Raw genomic sequence first — 22,623 nt, forward strand, 5'->3', positions numbered from 1 at the left:
TTTGCATTTATCTTCGCCGTGTTTATCTTTCGAGCAGTTAAAACATCGCTGGGGACCAGGACATCGAACGCGTGTATGGCCGTAGTTGAAGCATCCATAACAAAGCATCGGGTTCGGGAAGTATGGGCGAGTAGGAACGTGAAGCAAACCGATCTTTATGTATTCCGGATATGTGGTCTTGCAGAAGGTCAATATTAGCGCTGGCGTATTTACTCTATTCTCGGCTTCCTTTCGTGTAATTCGCTGTACACGAATCACTCCCTGGCTTATGATTTCCTGTAAAACATCCTTCTCTTCCATATGAATCAGATCGTAGCAGGAAATTACGCATCTGCTTACGTTCAGATTCGGATGGGCTTCAACCACTACTTCAGTGCCGTCAATGAGCTGGTTCATTTTCTGCAACTTAGCAACTTGGGCGGGGTTCCGAACTCGAAGGGTATACCGTGCCCCTTGAGCTTCGGTATTCGCACCTTCGATTGGACCTCCAGCGGCAACCTCCACCGATTTTCCAATGATAAACGGGTTTCTTGGCAAAGGTACACCGTCTTTACCTGTCAGCTGCAGAAACGTCAATTCGCCGAATTTGTTCGTCGGGTCCATATACTCCGGTAATCTTCTTTTGCTTGACCCTCCCGGGTCACCGCTACTAGCGGCCGCCATCTTGGATCACACCACCAGACGTTGGAAACTGCTATGTGGCACGGTCACCCGATACCAACCCCAAATGGACAAAAAGGTGAAGAAAAGGAAAGATCTTACCTTATTTGCCCCTTCAACGTCGACTTTTTCGAAGTGTTCCCACACTTTTGGGACACACTGTAGGTGAGCAGTGTCGCTACTGCTTGTTTTCCACTTCTACACAGCCAAGAGAAGCGAACTGAATGAATTTCGCCAAGAAAAAACGCACTTAATGGATTCCGCCCTTTTTATTGTTCCAACTTTTTTGGTACGCACTGTAACGTCCAAATTTTTTAATACGCACTGTATTATACTCAACTACCACCAAATAACAAGTCAAAAAAAAATTTTCCAAATTTTCCAAAACTTTTCACGTTTTGTACGTCTTCAAAAATATCTCCCGTTCAGGGCACCGTCACTCTCACGACTGGCATCTACAGCAAGTGAATGAACTGGCCGGGCAGCCACGCGGGTAGGCACAGCGATGGCTGTTTGTTTACCTATAGCACCGCGTGGGCAAAACTAAAAATTCACTTTTTTCAGCCGTTTCTTCACCGATTTGCGTCAATCTTTCACTGTTCACCACTAGAGAGCAACTTCACTCGTCTATTCGTCGTAAATTGGACCGCGGTTATCGCGAAAAACACGGAAAAACACGGTATGAAATTTACGAATGCGCGTTGTATGTACCGTACGGAACGGTGTTTCCAACTCAGATGAATAATAATAATAATAATAATAATAATAATAATAATAATAATAATAATAATAATAATAATAATAATAATAATAATAATAATAATAATAATAATAATAATTGTTGTTGTTGTTTATTAACGACACTTTACACCAAGGAAGGGTGCATTCGTGTCGGAAGAAAATATTTTACCTGTTAATTTTACAATGCAGTTTTCAGTTATTCAGTTACAAATCAAAATATACATTTATAGCAATTTAAATAGGTTAGTTTCCTTAAGGAATTTAACTATACTCTCCTCATTTTTCCTGTCGTTGCGCAGAGCCGCTCGCAGACTAGTCGACTCGATGTCGTGCTTCCTTCTAACGTCGTCGTACTTTCTGCAGTGGAGGATCACATGGCGGACATCTACAACGATCCCACAGCAGTCGCACACTGGTGGTGAAGTTTTCTTTAGCAGAAAGTCGTGTGTTAGCCGGGTATGCCCTATTCGAAGCCGGGTAAGAACTCGCTGTTCGGCCGAATTCTCGCGGTCAGTCCACTTCACTGTGTCGAATTTAACTTCGCGAAGTTTTACTTCAGTGGACGCTAACCACCGACGGTACCATTGGTTTCGGATAGCTGTTTTTATGTGCTTGACGGCGTCTGCCCCCGGAACAGATATAGCTAATGGAGCAATGTTCCTAGCTTCTCCTGCGAGTCTGTCAGCCTCCTCGTTACCACGGATGCCAGCGTGACCTGGAATCCAGCAAAGCTTGATTGAACGATTTCGTAGCAGGTTTTCAATTTCCTGGATCCACGGGTGCTGGGATGTGCCGGCTTCGATTGCCGATAAACAGCTTGCCGAATCGGACATTATTACTAAGTCGCTGACCGTGTTGAATGTTGTTAGCGCTGTTTTTATTGCGAATGCCTCTGCCGAGAAGACACTGCATTGCTGTGGAAGACCAAGTGACTGTTGGAAGTGTTCTCCAAAAACTCCGGCGCCTACTGCGGTATCGTCTTTCGAGCCATCTGTGTAGACGATTGTTGAACGGCTGAGATGATTTGTCAGGAGCTCTTGAACAACTGGACGAACAATACCCGAGGGGTCTCCAGCTTTTACGCGCTTCTTGATTTCCCAAAGGATCTGGGGTGTGCGGTCGTACCACTTTCGATCAGATAGTCGCGTTCGGGTGTAGATGTTTGGGAGAGCAGTTCCGACTATTTCTGTCAAACGTTCGGAAGCTCGGCAAACCAGGGGAAGGTCAGCATTCTCCCTGCTGTTTCCCAACATTCTGATGGCTAATTGGGCTACAGTTTGGAGAATGAGAAGATCTAACGGTAGAGTACCTGCTTCAGCCATAATGGCTATGATCGGACTGGTGACGTATGCTCCAGATGCATATCTGATCATCTTGTTGTATGCGGGTGCCAGGGTTTTGATGACAGCATCTCCACCCCTACTAACGAGTCCTATGCCGTACAACAGTCGCGAAGTAATAATTGCGGATCCAATTTGCAGTAAAGATGAGCGTTGACCACGGGGAAGTTTGGCACCGATCATCTTCAGGATGCGCAGCCTAGATTCGCATGCCTTCTTCGTCAATTTGCAGTGCGCTACGAAGTTGAGTGATCGATCGAGGGTAACGCCGAGAATTTTCAGGCGTGTTTCTGTCGGTATAGCCACTCGATCTATCGTGATTGCTTGACTGGGTGCACGTCGGGCATTAGGGCTACAATAGAAGATGCTGGATTTCGTTGCAGATATCGTAAATCCAACACTTCTTGCCCATTTATGGACGGCTTTTACTGCTGACTGAAGCTTTCGATAAAGCGGCTGGTCTTTCTTCCCCCAAACTACGAGTAGGATATCGTCGGCGTACAACAAGATCTTCACAGTGTTTTTCTTCTCGTTTTGATGGCTGCTTTAACCTCCGGACACCACCACGGAACCGCTTTGGGACCGACTCTGCCGGTTGTGCGGGGTATCGCAGTGTTTGCTGCTTTAATCAAACGGTCAACGAAACAGTCAATTGATATTTCGGCACCCGGTCGAATAGCGCTGGCGGTTAGACGTTCGTAAGTTGTCCAATCCGCTTGGTCGTAAATCCATTTCTGTCTTTTCGTTGGAGTATGTGACAGTCCGGGAGTGGAAACGAGAATTGGAAAATGGTCACTATTATGGGTGTCCGGGAGAGTTCGCCAAATAAATTTCGAGGCTACAGTTTCAGAACAGATCGAGAGGTCAATAGCTGAAGTGACACCGGTAGCTGGATCAATCCGGGTATGCGATCCGTCGTTGAGAATGACTAGTCTTTCCGATAATGTTTTCTCGGCGATAAAGTAGCCTAGTGCAGTAGATTTATTGGAACCCCAGCAGATATGGTGCGCGTTGAAGTCGCCCAGTACAAGTACCGGACGTGGGAGCTGCTCAAAGAATTCTCCCAGCTGCTCTTGACATTGTTGAGTACTGGGAGGGACGTAGATCGACACCACCGTCATTTGATGTGGCAGTTGTATCCGAACAGCAATTGCTTGAATATTGCCACCGACCTCAAGTCTCTCGAAGGGTACACCATCCCGAATGGCAAGCCCTACCCCTTGTTGCCAGTATCGGCGACTCCCAGTCTCAAGTAGTAGAGTGTAGTTGTTACCGACGAAATCTGCTGAGATCACTCGGTTGTCCAGCTTTGTTTCTTGTAACGCTATCAAGCTCGGTTCGTATTGGGCGATCAGCTGCTTAAGGTCACTGATATTGGAGCGCAGACCCCGAATGTTCCACTGCAGTGCGAAAGTTTTGCTATTACGAGTGGTGATTGTCGCTGACGAAGACGATGTTGATGGCGAACGTCTACGAGATCGTATTGGCTCGCCGATAGGGTTCCTCGACGTGGTTGGTAGATCGGTGTTCTGGAGCTGCTGTTGTGATGTGCCTTCACCGGCGGAAAGCCAGGAGGAGAATTGCGAGGACTGTATATCCGGGAGGTAGGGACAGTCCTCTTCCCCCCGGTCGATCCCTTCGTGATGAAGTGGGGAAGCTACTTTCTTCTCTTCTTCCCCAAACCGGTTATTCGTTCGATGCGTGCTGGTCACATCTGTAACGGGATAAACCGCAACAGAATCCGTTCGTGAGCGAGGTGGAATAGGACTGACCTGTGGGACGTCTATCCCCACAGTGCCAGCCGCTGTCGAAACTACTACACGATTGCTTCCAGAACTGCCGACAGCGACCGGCACTGGGGAAAGACTTTGTGTAGTTCTTGTTGTTTGCTGCTTCGAAAATAGAGTCGTGCTGCTAGTTGAGTCATCTCGGTACGAGTTTCTCACGTTTGGATTCATACTGGTAACATCGTCTCGATGCGGGTCTCTCGATGGACCTTCTCCGGGTGAAGTCAGAGGTGGAGGTGAAGCATGGATATGTTCTTCGTTGCCAGTCAAACCTGTAAAAATGTTAAGGACAGCAGTATCTGCGAGGTGGTTGACGCTATTAGAACTGACCTGAGGAAGGTCCAGCCCCACAGTGCCAACCGCTGTCGTACAAACTACACTATTATGCTCACGAACACCGACTGCGGTCGGCACTGGGGATAGACTTTGTGTAGTTCTGCTGATCTCCTTCTGTTTGTCGATCGTGGGTTTTTGGTCTGCTGGTTTACAAGTTGTAGTGGTGAAATCGGTGTTCCTATCGGCCACAGAGGTGAATTCACTATCAACGGGTTGGGGTATGACGGCCCGGATAGTTCCTTCATCCTGCTGTGCTTGCGTTGGAAGGAGTACTACACTTTCCTCTCTTCCAAACCGATCTATCTCGTGGTCAGTATTCGTGCGTGGGTTGTCGTTGGTATCCAAACGTTGATGAAAATGAGAATTATCGAAGAGGCTGGCTAGGAGGCGTCTCGGTAATCTCAATTTCATCGTCTGAATATTCCATAGTTTCGTTGGTGGTAGTGGCAGCGGTTCTTTTTGGTGGTGGGCTTAGGTTATCCGGTGAGGTTGTCGTTGGTTTGCTGAACGGGGTGTGTTGTTTCTGTGGTCTTCCTCGTTTTGAGTCCGTAGTTATCGCTGGTGAATTGTTCCTGGATCTCGTCACAGGCCCGATTGGTTGGCTCGTTTGCTTCTGTTCTTTGTTGTGTTGTGGTTTTTCTTGGCTGGCGGACTGTTGTTTCATCTGATGGATGTACGCCAACATTTGCTCGATTTTTTCGTCTTTTCGTTTGGTCTCCGCCAGAAGTTTTGCGATCGTTTCGTCCTTCTTCTTCATTGCCAGTTCCAACTCTTTCAGCTTGCTAAGGATCTCATTCGGTTGTACTGTGGCCTGAGCATAGCTGCCTTTACTTAGATGTTCCGCTCGTTTGCGTGCTTCCGGGAATGTTAGATTGTCGCGTACTTTTATTTTTATGACCTCCATTTCTTTTTTATAAACAGGACATTCGCGGCTAGTTGGTTGGTGATCGCCTTCACAATTCCGACAGTACGCCGTTTCTTTGCATTTATCTTCGCCGTGTTTATCTTTCGAGCAGTTAAAACATCGCTGGGGACCAGGACATCGAACGCGTGTATGGCCGTAGTTGAAGCATCCATAACAAAGCATCGGGTTCGGGAAGTATGGGCGAGTAGGAACGTGAAGCAAACCGATCTTTATGTATTCCGGGTATGTGGTCTTGCAGAAGGTCAATATTAGCGCTGGCGTATTTACTCTATTCTCGGCTTCCTTTCGTGTAATTCGCTGTACACGAATCACTCCCTGGCTTATGATTTCCTGTAAAACATCCTTCTCTTCCATATGAATCAGATCGTAGCAGGAAATTACGCATCTGCTTACGTTCAGATTCGGATGGGCTTCAACCACTACTTCAGTGCCGTCAATGAGCTGGTTCATTTTCTGCAACTTAGCAACTTGGGCGGGGTTCCGAACTCGAAGGGTATACCGTGTCCCTTGAGCTTCGGTGTTCGCACCTTCGATTGGACCTCCAGCGGCAACCTCAACCGATTTTCCAATGATAAACGGGTTTCTTGGCAAAGGTACACCGTCTTTACCTGTCAGCTGCAGAAACGTCAATTCGCCGAATTTGTTCGTCGGGTCCATATACTCCGGTAATCTTCTTTTGCTTGACCCTCCCGGGTCACCGCTACTAGCGGCCGCCATCTTGGATCACACCACCAGACGTTGGAAACTGCTATGTGGCACGGTCACCCGATACCAACCCCAAATGGACAAAAAGGTGAAGAAAAGGAAAGATCTTACCTTATTTGCCCCTTCAACGTCGACTTTTTCGAAGTGTTCCCACACTTTTGGGACACACTGTAGGTGAGCAGTGTCGCTACTGCTTGTTTTCCACTTCTACACAGCCAAGAGAAGCGAACTGAATGAATTTCGCCAAGAAAAAACGCACTTAATGGATTCCGCCCTTTTTATTGTTCCAACTTTTTTGGCACGCACTGTGACGTCCAAATTTTTTAATACGCACTGTATTATACTCAACTACCACCAAATAACAAGTCAAAAAAAATTTTCAAATTTTCCAAAACTTTTCACGTTTTTTACGTCTTCAAAAATATCTCCCGTTCAGGGCACCGTCACTCTCACGACTGGCATCTACAGCAAGTGAATGAACTGGCCGAGCAGCCACGCGGGTAGGCACAGCGATGGCTGTTTGTTTACCTATAGCACCGCGTGGGCAAAACTAAAAATTCACTTTTTTCAGCCGTTTCTTCACCGATTTGCGTCAATCTTTCACTATTCACCACTAGAGAACAACTTCACTCGTCTATTCGTCGTAAATTGGACCGCGGTTATCGCGAAAAACACGGAAAAACACGGTATGAAATTTACGAATGCGCGTTGTATGTACCGTACGGAACGGTGTTTCCAACTATATATGAATAATAATAATAATAATAATAATAATAATAATAATTGTTGTTGTTGTTGTTGTTTATTAATGACACTTTACACCAGAAGGGTGCATTCGTGTCGGAAAGTTAGTTTCAATTTCGCTTTCACAAACATTAATTTACAATACAGATTTTTCAAATTTTTTTATACAGATTTGTTTCCTTGAGGAAGTTTAGCAAATTCTCTTCGTTGTCTTTGTTGTTGCATAAAGTCATTCGTAGACTCGTCGATTCAATATCGTTCTTCTTCCTGGCTTCGTCGTACCTCTTACAGTGGAGGATCACATGACGGACGTCAGTAGTTACCCCGCAGCTGTCGCAAACCGGTGGGGCTTCTTTTTTCAGCAGGAATTCGTGCGTCAATCGGGTATGCCCTATTCGCAAGCGCGTTAGCACTCGTTGGTCGGCCGAATTCTCGCGGTCAGTCCACTTTGTTGTGTTGAATTTTACTTCGCGCAGTTTCACCTCGGTGGACGCTGACCACCGCTGGTACCATCGATTTCGGATAGTTGTTTTGATTTGAATAACGGCATCTGCTCCGGGAACGGATATTTCCAATGGGGGAACGCCCCTGGCTTCTCCTGCAAGTCGGTCTGCCTCTTCGTTACCGCGGATTCCAGTGTGACCTGGAATCCAGCACAGATTGATTGGACGGTTCCGAAGCATGTTTTCAATCTGTTGGATCCACGGGTGCTGGGATGTGCCGGCTTCGATTGCTGATAAACAGCTAGCCGAATCTGACATGATCAGCAAATCGCTAGACGTGTGGTATGCTGTTAGCGCTGTTTTTATTGCAAATGCCTCGGCTGAGAAGACGCTGCATTGCTGTGGAAGACCTAGCGACTGTTGATAGTGTTCTCCGAAAACTCCCGCGCCGACAGCGATATCGTCTTTCGACCCATCTGTGTAAACGACTGTTGAGCGACTGAAACGTTCTGTCAGTAGCTCCTGAACGACTGGACGGACAGTATCCGAAGGATCTCCGGCTTTTACGCGTTTCTTGATGTCCCACACGATCTGGGGTTTGGCTTCGTACCACTTCCGAGTAGTTAACCGCGTGCGGGAGCAGATATTTGGAAGAGGCGTTCCGACCATCTCCATCAAACAACTGGAAGCTCGATGTACCAAGGGAAGAGCAGCATTATCCCTACTATTCTCTAACATACGGATAGCCAATCGTGCGATGGTTTGGAGGACAAGCAGATCGAACGGCAAAGTACCTGCTTCAGCCATAATGGCTAGAATTGGACTCGTGACGTATGCACCAGATGAAAACCTTACCATCCTGTTGTATGTAGGTGCGAGCGTTTGGACGACGGCATCTCCTCCTCTGCTTACGAGCCCCATGCCGTATAGTAACCGAGAGGTGACAATTGCTGACCCGATTTGAAGTAAAGAAGCGCGTTGACCACGGGGTAGCTTGGCGCCGATCATCTTCAAGATACGCAGCCTGGATTCGCACGTCTTCTTCGTCATTTTGCAATGCGCTTTAAAGTTGAGCGATCGGTCGAGAGTAACACCGAGGGTTCTCAGCAGCGTTTGTGTCGGAACGGCTACACCATCTACCTTTATCGCCTGCATGGGTTCACGGCGTACGTTAGGGCTGCAATAGAAGATGCTGGATTTCGTTGCAGATATCGTAAATCCAACACTTCTCGACCATTTATCGACGGCTTTCACTGCGGCCTGAAGTTTTCGGCGGAGCGACTGGTCTTTCTTCCGCCATACAAGGAGCAGGATATCGTCGGCGTACAGCAACACTTGTACGGAATTCGGAACGACACGGAAGATGGGTTGGATAGCCACGAGAAATTGTGTAACAGAGAGCACTGAGCCCTGTGGTACACCGTTTTCCAGCGGATGTGCTGGCGACAAATGCCCCTCTACGTTGACCTGGAACGTTCTCTCTGCCAGAAAACTGTTGACAATGTTTATCATCCTTCCGCGTATTTGCCATTTCTGCAGTGTTCGTAGGATGCCATATCTCCAGGTGGTGTCGTATGCCTTGGCCAAGTCTAGCGACGCTATCAGACAGTGCTCGTCACGGTCGGGTAATGACCTCTCCAACTCCGCAAAGTATGTGTCAGTACCCCGACCAGATCTGAAGGCATGTTGTCGTTTGTCGAGACGCCCGTTCGACTCTAGTTCGGTGGTTAACCGTCGGTTGACAATTCGCTCGAACACCTTCGCCATACAACTAGTTAACGTGATTGGACGGAATGCAGCTGGACCCGCGTCATCGGAGCTTAGCTTTGGAATTGGTACGATGATTCCGGTTCGCCAACAGGGTGGGAATACGCCACTGCGCCATATTCTGTTGAAAAGTTCCAACATGGCAGTTTTCACAGACAATGGCAGTCGCTGAAGCATTGGATAGCCGATGCAGTCCGGTCCTGAAGAGCCACTTCTTCCTCTGTCGAGTGCCCACAGCAATTCATTCAGGGTGAAGTCCGAATTGTAGATATCATCGCTATCTGGCGAGAAGTTTATGCGGTTTCGTTCGGCCTTTTCTTTCTCCCTCTGGAACAACGACGAATAGCTGGAGGTTGCGGATCTTTCGCTGTAGTGTTGCGCCAGTTCTTCAGCTATTTCTTCTGGCTTATCCGTGTAAGCATTGGACCGCTTGATGACAGTTGGGCGGTGTTGGCGCTTTCCTCTCAACGTGTTCACTGTCTGCCACATCTCCGACGTAGTTGAACTTGGAGATATCTTCGCGACGAAGTCTTCCCATGATTTTTTCTTGGCGTCATGGATAGACTTTCTTGCTGCTGCCCGTGATTCCTGGAAGCTTTTCAGTGCATCCACTTTTCGTGGGTCCTCTGCTGGTATACGCTTCAGTGCTCTAAGTGCTTTTCTCCGATTTTTGATAGCTGCTTTCACCTCCGGACACCACCACGGAACCGCTTTGGGACCGACTCTGCCGGTAGTGCGAGGTATCGCGGTGTTTGCTGCTCTAATCAACCGGTCAACGAAACAGTCGATTGATATTTCGACGCCCGGTCGAATAGCGTTGGCGGTCAATCGCTCGTAGGTTGTCCAATCTGCTTGGTCGTAAATCCATTTCTGTCTTTTCGTTGGGATAGTCGACAGTCCGGGAATGGAAATGAGAATGGGAAAGTGATCACTGCTGTGGGTGTCCGGAAGTGTTCGCCAAACAAATTTCGAAGCCACCGATTCGGAGCAGATCGAGAGGTCAATAGCCGAAGTGATACCGGTAGCTGGGTCAATCCGAGTGTGCGAGCCGTCGTTGAGGATGAGTAATCGTTCCGATAGCGTTTTTTCGGCGATGAAGTGGCCTAGTGCGGTAGATTTCGTAGAACCCCAGCAAATATGGTGCGCGTTAAAGTCGCCTAGTACCAGCACTGGACGTGGAAGCTTTTCGAGGAAGTCACCCAGCTGTTCTTGGCACTGTTGAGTATTGGGAGGGACGTAGATCGACACCACCGTCATTTGCTGTGGCAGTTGGATCCGAACTGCGATAGCTTGTATACTGTCGTCGATATCAATTCGTTCGAATGGAACACCATCCCGAATGGCAAGACCTACTCCTTGTTGCCAGTATCGACAACTCCCAGTTTTCAGCAAAAGAGTGTAGTTGTTGCCGATGAAATCTGCTGCGACTACTCGGTTGTCAACTTTTGTTTCCTGAAGCGCTATCAGGCTTGGTCCGTACTCGCAGATCAGCTGTTTAAGCTCGCTGATGTTGGTTCGCAGGCCCCGAATGTTCCATTGAAGGGCGAAGCATCTGCTGTCTCGATTGGCGAAAGTCGCTGACGAAGACGATGTTGATGGCGAAGGTGATTGCCTGCGGGTTCTCGCCGGTGTGCTTCGTTGGTACTGGGACGTGGTTGCGCTGATTTCAACCGGGATATCGGTGCTCTGATGCTTCTGCTGTTGTTGCGGTGTATCTTCGCCGGCGGAAAGCCAGGAGGAGAATTGCGAGGACTGTATATCTGGGAAGTAGGGACAGTCCTCTTCCCCCCGGTCGATCCCTTCATGATGAAGTGGGGAAGCTACTTTCTTCTCTTCTTCCCCAAACCGGTTACTCGTTCGATGCGTGCTGGTCATATCTGTAACGGGATAAACCGCAACAGAATCCGTTCGTGAGCGAGGTGGAATAGGACTGACCTGTGGGACGTCTAGCCCCACAGTGCCAGCCGCTGTCGAAACTACTACACGATTACTTCCAGAATTGCCGACAGCGACCGGCACTGGGGAAAGACTTTGTGTAGTTTTCGTTGTCTGCTTCGACGCTACTGTTGTGGTGACAGCTGTTCCATCTCGAAACGGATATCTCGATGGACCTTCTCCGGGCGACAGCGAGTGGTGATGAGGAAGGAGCGTGTCGTCGATGTTGTCAGTCAAACCTGGAAGAACATCAGAACAAGCAGTACCTGCAAGGGGATTGACAATTTCGGAACTGACCTGAGGAAGGTCCAGCCCCACAGTGCCAACCGCTGTCGTACAAACTACACTATTATGCTCACGAACACCGACTGCGGTCGGCACTGGGGATAGACTTTGTGTAGTTCTGCTGATCTCCTTCTGTTCGTCGATCGTGGGTTTTTGGTCTGCTGGTTTACAAGTTGTAGTGGTGAAATCGGTGTTCCTATCGGCCACAGAGGTGAGTTCGCTATCAACGGGTTGGGGTATGACGGCCCGGATAGTTCCTTCATCCTGCTGTGCTTGCGTTGGAAGGAGTACTACACTTTCCTCTCTTCCAAACCGATCTATCTCGTGGTCAGTATTCGTGCGTGGGTTGTCGTTGGTATCCAAACGTTGTTGAAAATGAAAATTATCGAAGAGGCTGGCTAGGAGGCTTCTCGGTAATCTCAATTTCATCGTCTGAATAATCCATGGTTTCGTTGGTGGTAGTGGTAGCGGTTCTTTTTGGTGGTGGGCTCAAGTTATCCGGTGGGGTTGTCGTGGGTTTGCTGAACGGGGTGTGTTGTTTCTGTGGTCTTCCTCGCTTCGAGTCCGTGTTAGTCGCTGGTGAGTTGTTCCTTGATCTTGTTATTGGCCCGGCTGTCTGGTTCGTTGGTTTTTGTTCTTTACTTTGCTGTGGTTTTTCTTGACTAGCGGACTGTTGTTTCATCTGGTGTATGTACGCTATCATTTGTTCGATTTTTTCATCCTTTCTTTTGGCCTCCGCCAGAAGTTTTGCGATCTGCTCATCCTTCCTCTTCATTGTCAGCTCCAGCTCTTTTAGTTTATTAAGAATTTCGCTCGGTTGCGCTGCGGCTTGGGCGTAACTTCCAAGATTTTGCTGTTCAGCTCGTTTGCGCGCTTCCGGGAATGTCAAATTGTCGCGGATTTTTATTTTTATGACCTCTGCTTCCTTTTTGTAATTTGGACATTGGCGGCTTGTTGGTTGGTGATCACCTTTACAATTTAGACAGAACTGAGCTGCTCGACATTTTTCTTCACCTTGATGTTCTCCAGAGCAATTAGGACAACGTTGTGGGCCAGGACAGCGAACACGCGTATGGCCGTATTTAAAGCAACCATAACAGAGCATCGGGTTTGGGAAGTACGGGCGGGTAGGGACGCGAAGCAAACCGATCTTCATGTATTCCGGGTATGCGGTCTTGCAGAAGGTCAAGATAAGCGCTGGCGTATTCACTCTTTTCTCCTCTTCCTTTCGTGTAATTCGCTGTACACGAATCACACCCTGGCTTATAATTTCTTGCAAAACCTCCTTTTCTTCAAGGTGAATCAGATCGTAGCAGGAAATTACGCATCTGCTTACGTTCAGATTCGGATGGGATTCAACCACAACATCAGTACCGTCAATAAGCTTGGTCATCTTCATTAATTTGGTAACTTGGACTGGGTTCCGAACTCGAAGGGTATACCGTGTCCCTTGAGCTTCGGTATTCGCACCTTCAATTGGGCCTCCAGCGACAACCTCCACCGATTTACCAATGACGAACGGGTTTCTTGGCAAAGGTACACCGTCTTTGCCTGTCAGCTGCAGGAACGTCAATTCGCCGAATTTGTTCGTCGGATCCATGTATACCGGCAATCTTCTTTGACTTGACCCTCCCGGATCACCGCTACTAGCGGCCGCCATCTTGGATTACGCCACCAGACGTTGGAAACTGCTATGTGGCACGGTCACCCGATACCAACCCCAAATGGACAAAAAAGGTGAAGAAAAGGAAAGATCTTACCTTATTTGCCCCTTCAACGTCGACTTTTTCGAAGTGTTCCCACAATTTTGGGACACACTGTAGATGCGCAGTGGTGAATCTGTTCGCTTGCTTGCTTCTACACAGCCTCTAAATAGCAAAACAAGCAAGAAAAACGCACTTTTCCAATTTTTATTTTTTGCCGTTCATACACTTTTGGCCCGCACTGTACCGTACAAATATCGGTATACACTGTACTAGTATCTCAAATACCACCAAATCCAACGTAAAAAAAAAATCAACAATTTTCAAAAAACTTTTCACGTTTTTTGCGACTCGAAAAATATCGCCCGTTCAGCACACCGTCACACTCCACCAGCGAGTGAATGCAAAATCGGCCCGGTAACCACGCGGGTAGGCACAGCGATGGCTGTTTGTTTACCTATTGCACCGCGTGGGCAAAACTAAAATTCACTTTTTTCAGCCGTTTCTGAACCGATTTTCACCAAACTTTCACTGTTCACCACTAGAGAAGCACTTCTTTCGTGTTTTCGTCGAAAAATAGGCCGCGAATATCGCGAAAAACTCCGAAAAAACACCGTGAGAAATTTGCGAATGCGCGTTGTATGTACCGTACGGAACGGTGTTTCCAACTCAGATGAATAATAATAATAATAATAATAATAATAATAATAATAATAATAATAATAATAATAATAATAATAATAATAACAATAATAATAATAATAATAATGATAATAATAATAATAATAATAATAATAATAATAATAATAATAATAATAATAATAATAATAATAATAATAATAATAATAATAATAATAATAATAATAATAATAATAATAATAATAATAATAATAATAACAATAATAATAATAATAATAATAATAATAATAATAATAATAATAATAATAATAATAATAATAATAATAATAATAATAATAATAATAATAATAATAATAATAATAATAATAATAATAATAATAATAATAATAATAATAATAATAATAATAATAATAATAATAATAATAATAATAATAATAATAATAATAATAATAATAATAATAATAATAATAATAATAATAATAATAATAATAATAATAATAATAATAATAATAATAATAATAATAATAATAATAATAATAACAATAATAATAATAATAATAATAATAATAATAATAATAATAATAATAATAATAATAATAATAATAATAATAATAATAATAATAATAATAATAATAATAATAATAATAATAATAATAATAACAATAATAATAATAATAATAATAATAATAATAATAATAATAATAATAATAATAATAATAATAATAATAATAATAATAATAATAATAATAATAATAATAATAATAATAATAATAATAATAATAATAATAATAATAATAATAATAATAATAATAATAATAATAATAATAATAATAATAATAATAATAATAATAATAATAATAATAATAATAATAATAATAATAATAATAATAATAATAATAATAATAATAATAATAATAATAATAATAATAATAATAATAATAATAATAATAATAATAATAATAATAATAATAATAATAATAATAATAATAATAATAATAATAATAATAATAATAATAATAATAATAATAATAATAATAATAATAATAATAATAATAATAATAATAATAATAATAATAATAATAATAATAATAATAATAATAATAATAATAATAATAATAATAATAATAATAATAATAATAATAATAATAATAATAATAATAATAATAATAATAATAATAATAATAATAATAATAATAATAATAATAATAATAATAATAATAATAATAATAATAATAATAATAATAATAATAATAATAATAATAATAATAATAATAATAATAATAATAATAATAATAATAATAATAATAATAATAATAATAATAATAATAATAATAATAATAATAATAATAATAATAATAATAATAATAATAATAATAATAATAATAATAATAATAATAATAATAATAATAATAATAATAATAATAATAATAATAATAATAATAATAATAATAATAATAATAATAATAATAATAATAATAATAATAATAATAATAATAATAATAATAATAATAATAATAATAATAATAATAATAATAATAATAATAATAATAATAATAATAATAATAATAATAATAATAATAATAATAATAATAATAATAATAATAATAATAATAATAATAATAATAATAATAATAATAATAATAATAATAATAATAATAATAATAATAATAATAATAATAATAATAATAATAATAATAATAATAATAATAATAATAATAATAATAATAATAATAATAATAATAATAATAATAATAATAATAATAATAATAATAATAATAATAATAATAATAATAATAATAATAATAATAATAATAATAATAATAATAATAATAATAATAATAATAATAATAATAATAATAATAATAATAATAATAATAATAATAATAATAATAATAATAATAATAATAATAATAATAATAATAATAATAATAATAATAATAATAATAATAATAATAATAATAATAATAATAATAATAATAATAATAATAATAATAATAATAATAATAATAATAATAATAATAATAATAATAATAATAATAATAATAATAATAATAATAATAATAATAATAATAATAATAATAATAATAATAATAATAATAATAATAATAATAATAATAATAATAATAATAATAATAATAATAATAATAATAATAATAATAATAATAATAATAATAATAATAATAATAATAATAATAATAATAATAATAATAATAATAATAATAATAATAATAATAATAATAATAATAATAATAATAATAATAATAATAATAATAATAATAATAATAATAATAATAATAATAATAATAATAATAATAATAATAATAATAATAATAATAATAATAATAATAATAATAATAATAATAATAATAATAATAATAATAATAATAATAATAATAATAATAATAATAATAATAATAATAATAATAATAATAATAATAATAATAATAATAATAATAATAATAATAATAATAATAATAATAATAATAATAATAATAATAATAATAATAATAATAATAATAATAATAATAATAATAATAATAATAATAATAATAATAATAATAATAATAATAATAATAATAATAATAATAATAATAATAATAATAATAATAATAATAATAATAATAATAATAATAATAATAATAATAATAATAATAATAATAATAATAATAATAATAATAATAATAATAATAATAATAATAATAATAATAATAATAATAATAATAATAATAATAATAATAATAATAATAATAATAATAATAATAATAATAATAATAATAATAATAATAATAATAATAATAATAATAATAATAATAATAATAATAATAATAATAATAATAATAATAATAATAATAATAATAATAATAATAATAATAATAATAATAATAATAATAATAATAATAATAATAATAATAATAATAATAATAATAATAATAATAATAATAATAATAATAATAATAATAATAATAATAATAATAATAATAATAATAATAATAATAATAATAATAATAATAATAATAATAATAATAATAATAATAATAATAATAATAATAATAATAATAATAATAATAATAATAATAATAATAATAATAATAATAATAATAATAATAATAATAATAATAATAATAATAATAATAATAATAATAATAATAATAATAATAATAATAATAATAATAATAATAATAATAATAATAATAATAATAATAATAATAATAATAATAATAATAATAATAATAATAATAATAATAATAATAATAATAATAATAATAATAATAATAATAATAATAATAATAATAATAATAATAATAATAATAATAATAATAATAATAATAATAATAATAATAATAATAATAATAATAATAATAATAATAATAATAATAATAATAATAATAATAATAATAATAATAATAATAATAATAATAATAATAATAATAATAATAATAATAATAATAATAATAATAATAATAATAATAATAATAATAATAATAATAATAATAATAATAATAATAATAATAATAATAATAATAATAATAATAATAATAATAATAATAATAATAATAATAATAATAATAATAATAATAATAATAATAATAATAATAATAATAATAATAATAATAATAATAATAATAATAATAATAATAATAATAATAATAATAATAATAATAATAATAATAATAATAATAATAATAATAATAATAATAATAATAATAATAATAATAATAATAATAATAATAATAATAATAATAATAATAATAATAATAATAATAATAATAATAATAATAATAATAATAATAATAATAATAATAATAATAATAATAATAATAATAATAATAATAATAATAATAATAATAATAATAATAATAATAATAATAATAATAATAATAATAATAATAATAATAATAATAATAATAATAATAATAATAATAATAATAATAATAATAATAATAATAATAATAATAATAATAATAATAATAATAATAATAATAATAATAATAATAATAATAATAATAATAATAATAATAATAATAATAATAATAATAATAATAATAATAATAATAATAATAATAATAATAATAATAATAATAATAATAATAATAATAATAATAATAATAATAATAATAATAATAATAATAATAATAATAATAATAATAATAATAATAATAATAATAATAATAATAATAATAATAATAATAATAATAATAATAATAATAATAATAATAATAATAATAATAATAATAATAATAATAATAATAATAATAATAATAATAATAATAATAATAATAATAATAATAATAATAATAATAATAATAATAATAATAATAATAATAATAATAATAATAATAATAATAATAATAATAATAATAATAATAATAATAATAATAATAATAATAATAATAATAATAATAATAATAATAATAATAATAATAATAATAATAATAATAATAATAATAATAATAATAATAATAATAATAATAATAATAATAATAATAATAATAATAATAATAATAATAATAATAATAATAATAATAATAATAATAATAATAATAATAATAATAATAATAATAATAATAATAATAATAATAATAATAATAATAATAATAATAATAATAATAATAATAATAATAATAATAATAATAATAATAATAATAATAATAATAATAATAATAATAATAATAATAATAATAATAATAATAATAATAATAATAATAATAATAATAATAATAATAATAATAATAATAATAATAATAATAATAATAATAATAATAATAATAATAATAATAATAATAATAATAATAATAATAATAATAATAATAATAATAATAATAATAATAATAATAATAATAATAATAATAATAATAATAATAATAATAATAATAATAATAATAATAATAATAATAATAATAATAATAATAATAATAATAATAATAATAATAATAATAATAATAATAATAATAATAATAATAATAATAATAATAATAATAATAATAATAATAATAATAATAATAATAATAATAATAATAATAATAATAATAATAATAATAATAATAATAATAATAATAATAATAATAATAATAATAATAATAATAATAATAATAATAATAATAATAATAATAATAATAATAATAATAATAATAATAATAATAATAATAATAATAATAATAATAATAATAATAATAATAATAATAATAATAATAATAATAATAATAATAATAATAATAGTAATAATAATAATAATAATAATAATACAGTTTGAAACGAGGAGCCTGAGAGATACAACGCGCGCGTGTACTACGGTCTCTTTTTCAATTATTTTTCGAGTAAATCGGCTGTTAGCCAATTCCTTTCCGGTTAAAAAGTTGCAATAACGGATGTACTGTGGATGAGAAGTGGTATTTTAAGAATACTTCCACCAACGAGATTAATTTCTGCATTTTACCGCAACTGTTTGGAACCCAAAAGTGGTTATCGGTAGTGGCCATTGTGATTACGTGAACAAAGCTTTCACATCGAATAAAGAAGTGTTAGTTTATAGCAAACCTGTGCCCTACGGTCAAGTGATAACGAATAGATTGGATGTGCTTGGTAGTGACCTGTGATTAACGTCATCACTCATCTTGTGCATGAGCAGAAACAATAGAACAAAACAAACGAACGAATCGACAAACGTCATCTACTCTCGACGGATCAATAAAGTTAACTTTCGCCTGTAAAATGTATATCGATTCGCCGCTGTTTCGAGCAGCTGACCAATAATTATGGATGGCCCACTGCCAGCCCCTAAACCTCCGGACATCGCTCCAAATCCCGGCCCCAGCAGACAAAACCAAAACTCTGGGAGAGGTAAAAATAACAGACGTACTTTGCCTCACTACCTTGATAAACAAAATCAGTACGGAGATGCTGTATACCTATTGCTACAGGGCGTAAATGGCATACCGTTGCCAAAGAAACCGTTTGTGATTGGGAAGTCGGTTGAAATAGCCGCTGGTGGCGCAATTGCTGGAGCTATTTCTGAGTTTCGTGGTACAAAATACACTCTCGAAGTGCGTAGCAAGGCACAGGTTGATAAATTAATGAAACTGACAACTTTAATTGACGAAACACCCGTTGAAGTAATTCACCATCCGACTCGTAATGTATGCCGTTGTGTTGTCACTTGTTGGGATGTAGCCGATGTGGATATGGACGAAATATGCGAAAATCTTCGCGATCAAGGTGTAACAAATATACGAAGAATAACTCGACGGACTGATAATGGTGCAACCAATACCGGAACAATGATACTGACAATGAACGGTACCATTCCCCCGGATTACGTAAGATTCGGACTTCTACGCGTACCCACACGGCCATACTACCCGTCCCCGATGATGTGTTACAGATGTTTCTCATACGGTCACACTAAAGCGCGGTGCACAAACGAAGAAAAGTGTAATAACTGCTCTGGAACCCACGAAACTTCACAAGGTTGCAACCAACCGGCGCATTGCATCAACTGTGAACAGAATCATTCGCCGATTAGTCGAGAGTGTTCAGTATACCGTTTAGAGGTAGAAATAATTAAAATAAAAATTGACGAAGGACTATCCTACACAGAAGCGAAAGATGCACACAAATCGCGAGTTACGTCATCAAAAGGCACATATGCAAGTGCCGTACAGCAAAGATTGGAAAATCCCCAAGTTTCGCAACTAACGCAAATGTTGAAGCAAAAGGACGAAGAATACAAAAAAGTTCAGGCCGAAAACGAGGCGATGCGAAAACAGATAACAAAACTTCAACAAACCTTGAAACAAGTTTTGGACAACCAGAGGAAACTACAGGAACACCTTAAGCAACAACCGCGTCAGAATCAATTTGCAATGCCCAGTCCTACCCCACCATCTCAAAGTGTATCTAAACAAACCAAACCGCCAACTACGAAAGATGAAGGCACAAGAATGCTAACCAGACAACAGTTACGGAATGATAGTCGATACGGTAGCACAACAAACCTTTCATTATCAAGCGGCGAAGAAACGCAAAGCAGCCAAAAGAGAAGACCAGTTTTCAGTCCACCAAAAAGACCACCGAAACAACTAAAAGCATTGCAAGGGGCATCCATGAGTACTGAGCAAATTGACCCAACATGCACCGTTGATACCATAGCTTATTCTTCTGCAGAAGACACGGCTACCGATGAAGAAATGACTCACCACAACAAGTGAAATTAATTCAACCTACAGCTCCGGTATCTCCATCACACTATCACCAAAAACAATTCACACTCACATGGACCCTTTCAATCAACTAATAACAATGTTCGATCATACTGCACCGGTATATAGCTATGAGGAGAACAATCAGCGTGAACAATTATCAGATGAATCACTACTTCAACTTGACGGGGAAGAGATGAAAGTAGCCCCGTCACTGTCTGAACAGGCAGAGGTCGTACCGGGGGTAGCGGGCACGGCCGTCAACTTGCCATTGTCTTGCTTTAACTCCGGTCTTCCTGTTGAAGGTCCAAGTGAACTGGAGAAGGAATTTGCAACAGAATCGAGGCACACTGGAACCGATAAAAACGCCAAATGCATTGCAGTACAGTGGAATGTAAACGGCGTTCAGGAACGTTATGCTGAGCTACAATTACTAGTAAATGAACACCAACCGTCAGTAATCGCTCTACAGGAAACGCGTATATCTCGTGTACAGATTATGGACCGCTTTCATCGTTCGGAATACAAGTGGAATATTCGACATGGACCAACATCTCACTCTCAAAACGGCGTGGGCCTTGCTATTCACCGATCAGCAACACACAGATTTCTTCAACTCAAAACAGCATTACAAGTAGTCGCAGCTCGTGTCGATCATCCTGTAAAAGCTACATATGCCTCGGTTTATATACAATGCCGCATGCCACCACGACAACTCGAGGAGGAACTTGAAAGGTTAATCATCGAGCTACCACCACCCATCGTGCTACTGGGCGATTACAACTCACACAACCCACTATGGGGGAGCAAAACATACGATCCTAAAGGAGTCATTATTGAGGATTTCGTAGCAAAACATAATCTTGTGATCTTAAACACTGGAGAACATACAAGGCTCGATCCTCGTACAGGTAGGACCTCTGTATTAGATCTAACCATCGTATCACAAGAGCTGGTAGCAAAGCTGCAATGGAATGTGGAAAATGATACCCGAACCAGCGACCATTATCCTCTGATCGTGAGCGCACCAATAGGTATGCCGAACGCGAACCATCGTAGACGGTGGCTGCACAAGCAAGCCGACTGGGGCGAGTATGAAGCCATACTACTCGAACGCTTGCCACGTGACCAAACTTTTTCTGTAAAAGAGCTCAGCGAACAGATTTCCTATGCAGCAGAACATAGCATTCCCCGTACATCTGGTAAAGCAGGAAAAAGGTCTGTTCCTTGGTGGAATGATGAGGTCAGTGCAGCAATTAAAAGAAGGCGCAGAAAACTCAGAGCACTACGACGAACAAATGATTCTGATCCACGCAAGGAACAACTATTAAAAGAGTTCCAGGAAGCGCGGAATGAATCCAGGAAAGTTGTTACGACCGCGAAGAAAACATCTTGGATTAGTTTTGTATCTGGTTTC

The 22,623-nt window shown here is 36.4% G+C and overlaps 4 protein-coding genes across 4 annotated transcripts in view; all 4 read left to right on the forward strand.

Annotated features, from left to right (window-relative positions):
* The window catches only part of LOC131689751 (dystrophin, isoforms A/C/F/G/H), a 1,859,985-nt gene that overhangs the window by 1,787,568 nt on the left and 49,794 nt on the right, over positions 1–22,623 (forward strand). The gene's annotated exons all lie outside the window — the stretch shown is intronic.
* Positions 14,069–14,830, forward strand: LOC131689755 (uncharacterized protein DDB_G0287625-like; the record flags this gene model as incomplete). Its single annotated transcript, XM_058975052.1, has 1 exon — positions 14,069–14,830. A coding segment is annotated over one exon (762 nt), but the record flags the coding sequence as incomplete, so codon positions are not given.
* LOC131689756 (glycosyltransferase-like protein gnt13) lies at positions 17,003–17,374 on the forward strand (the record flags this gene model as incomplete). The annotated part of the gene is made up of 1 exon (XM_058975053.1): positions 17,003–17,374. A coding segment is annotated over one exon (372 nt), but the record flags the coding sequence as incomplete, so codon positions are not given.
* On the forward strand, positions 18,428–18,745 carry LOC131689757 (glycosyltransferase-like protein gnt13; the record flags this gene model as incomplete). The annotated part of the gene is made up of 1 exon (XM_058975054.1): positions 18,428–18,745. A coding segment is annotated over one exon (318 nt), but the record flags the coding sequence as incomplete, so codon positions are not given.

Source organism: Topomyia yanbarensis, chromosome 3 (assembly GCF_030247195.1).
Source record: "Topomyia yanbarensis strain Yona2022 chromosome 3, ASM3024719v1, whole genome shotgun sequence".
NCBI classification, from domain to species: Eukaryota; Metazoa; Arthropoda; class Insecta; order Diptera; family Culicidae; genus Topomyia; species Topomyia yanbarensis.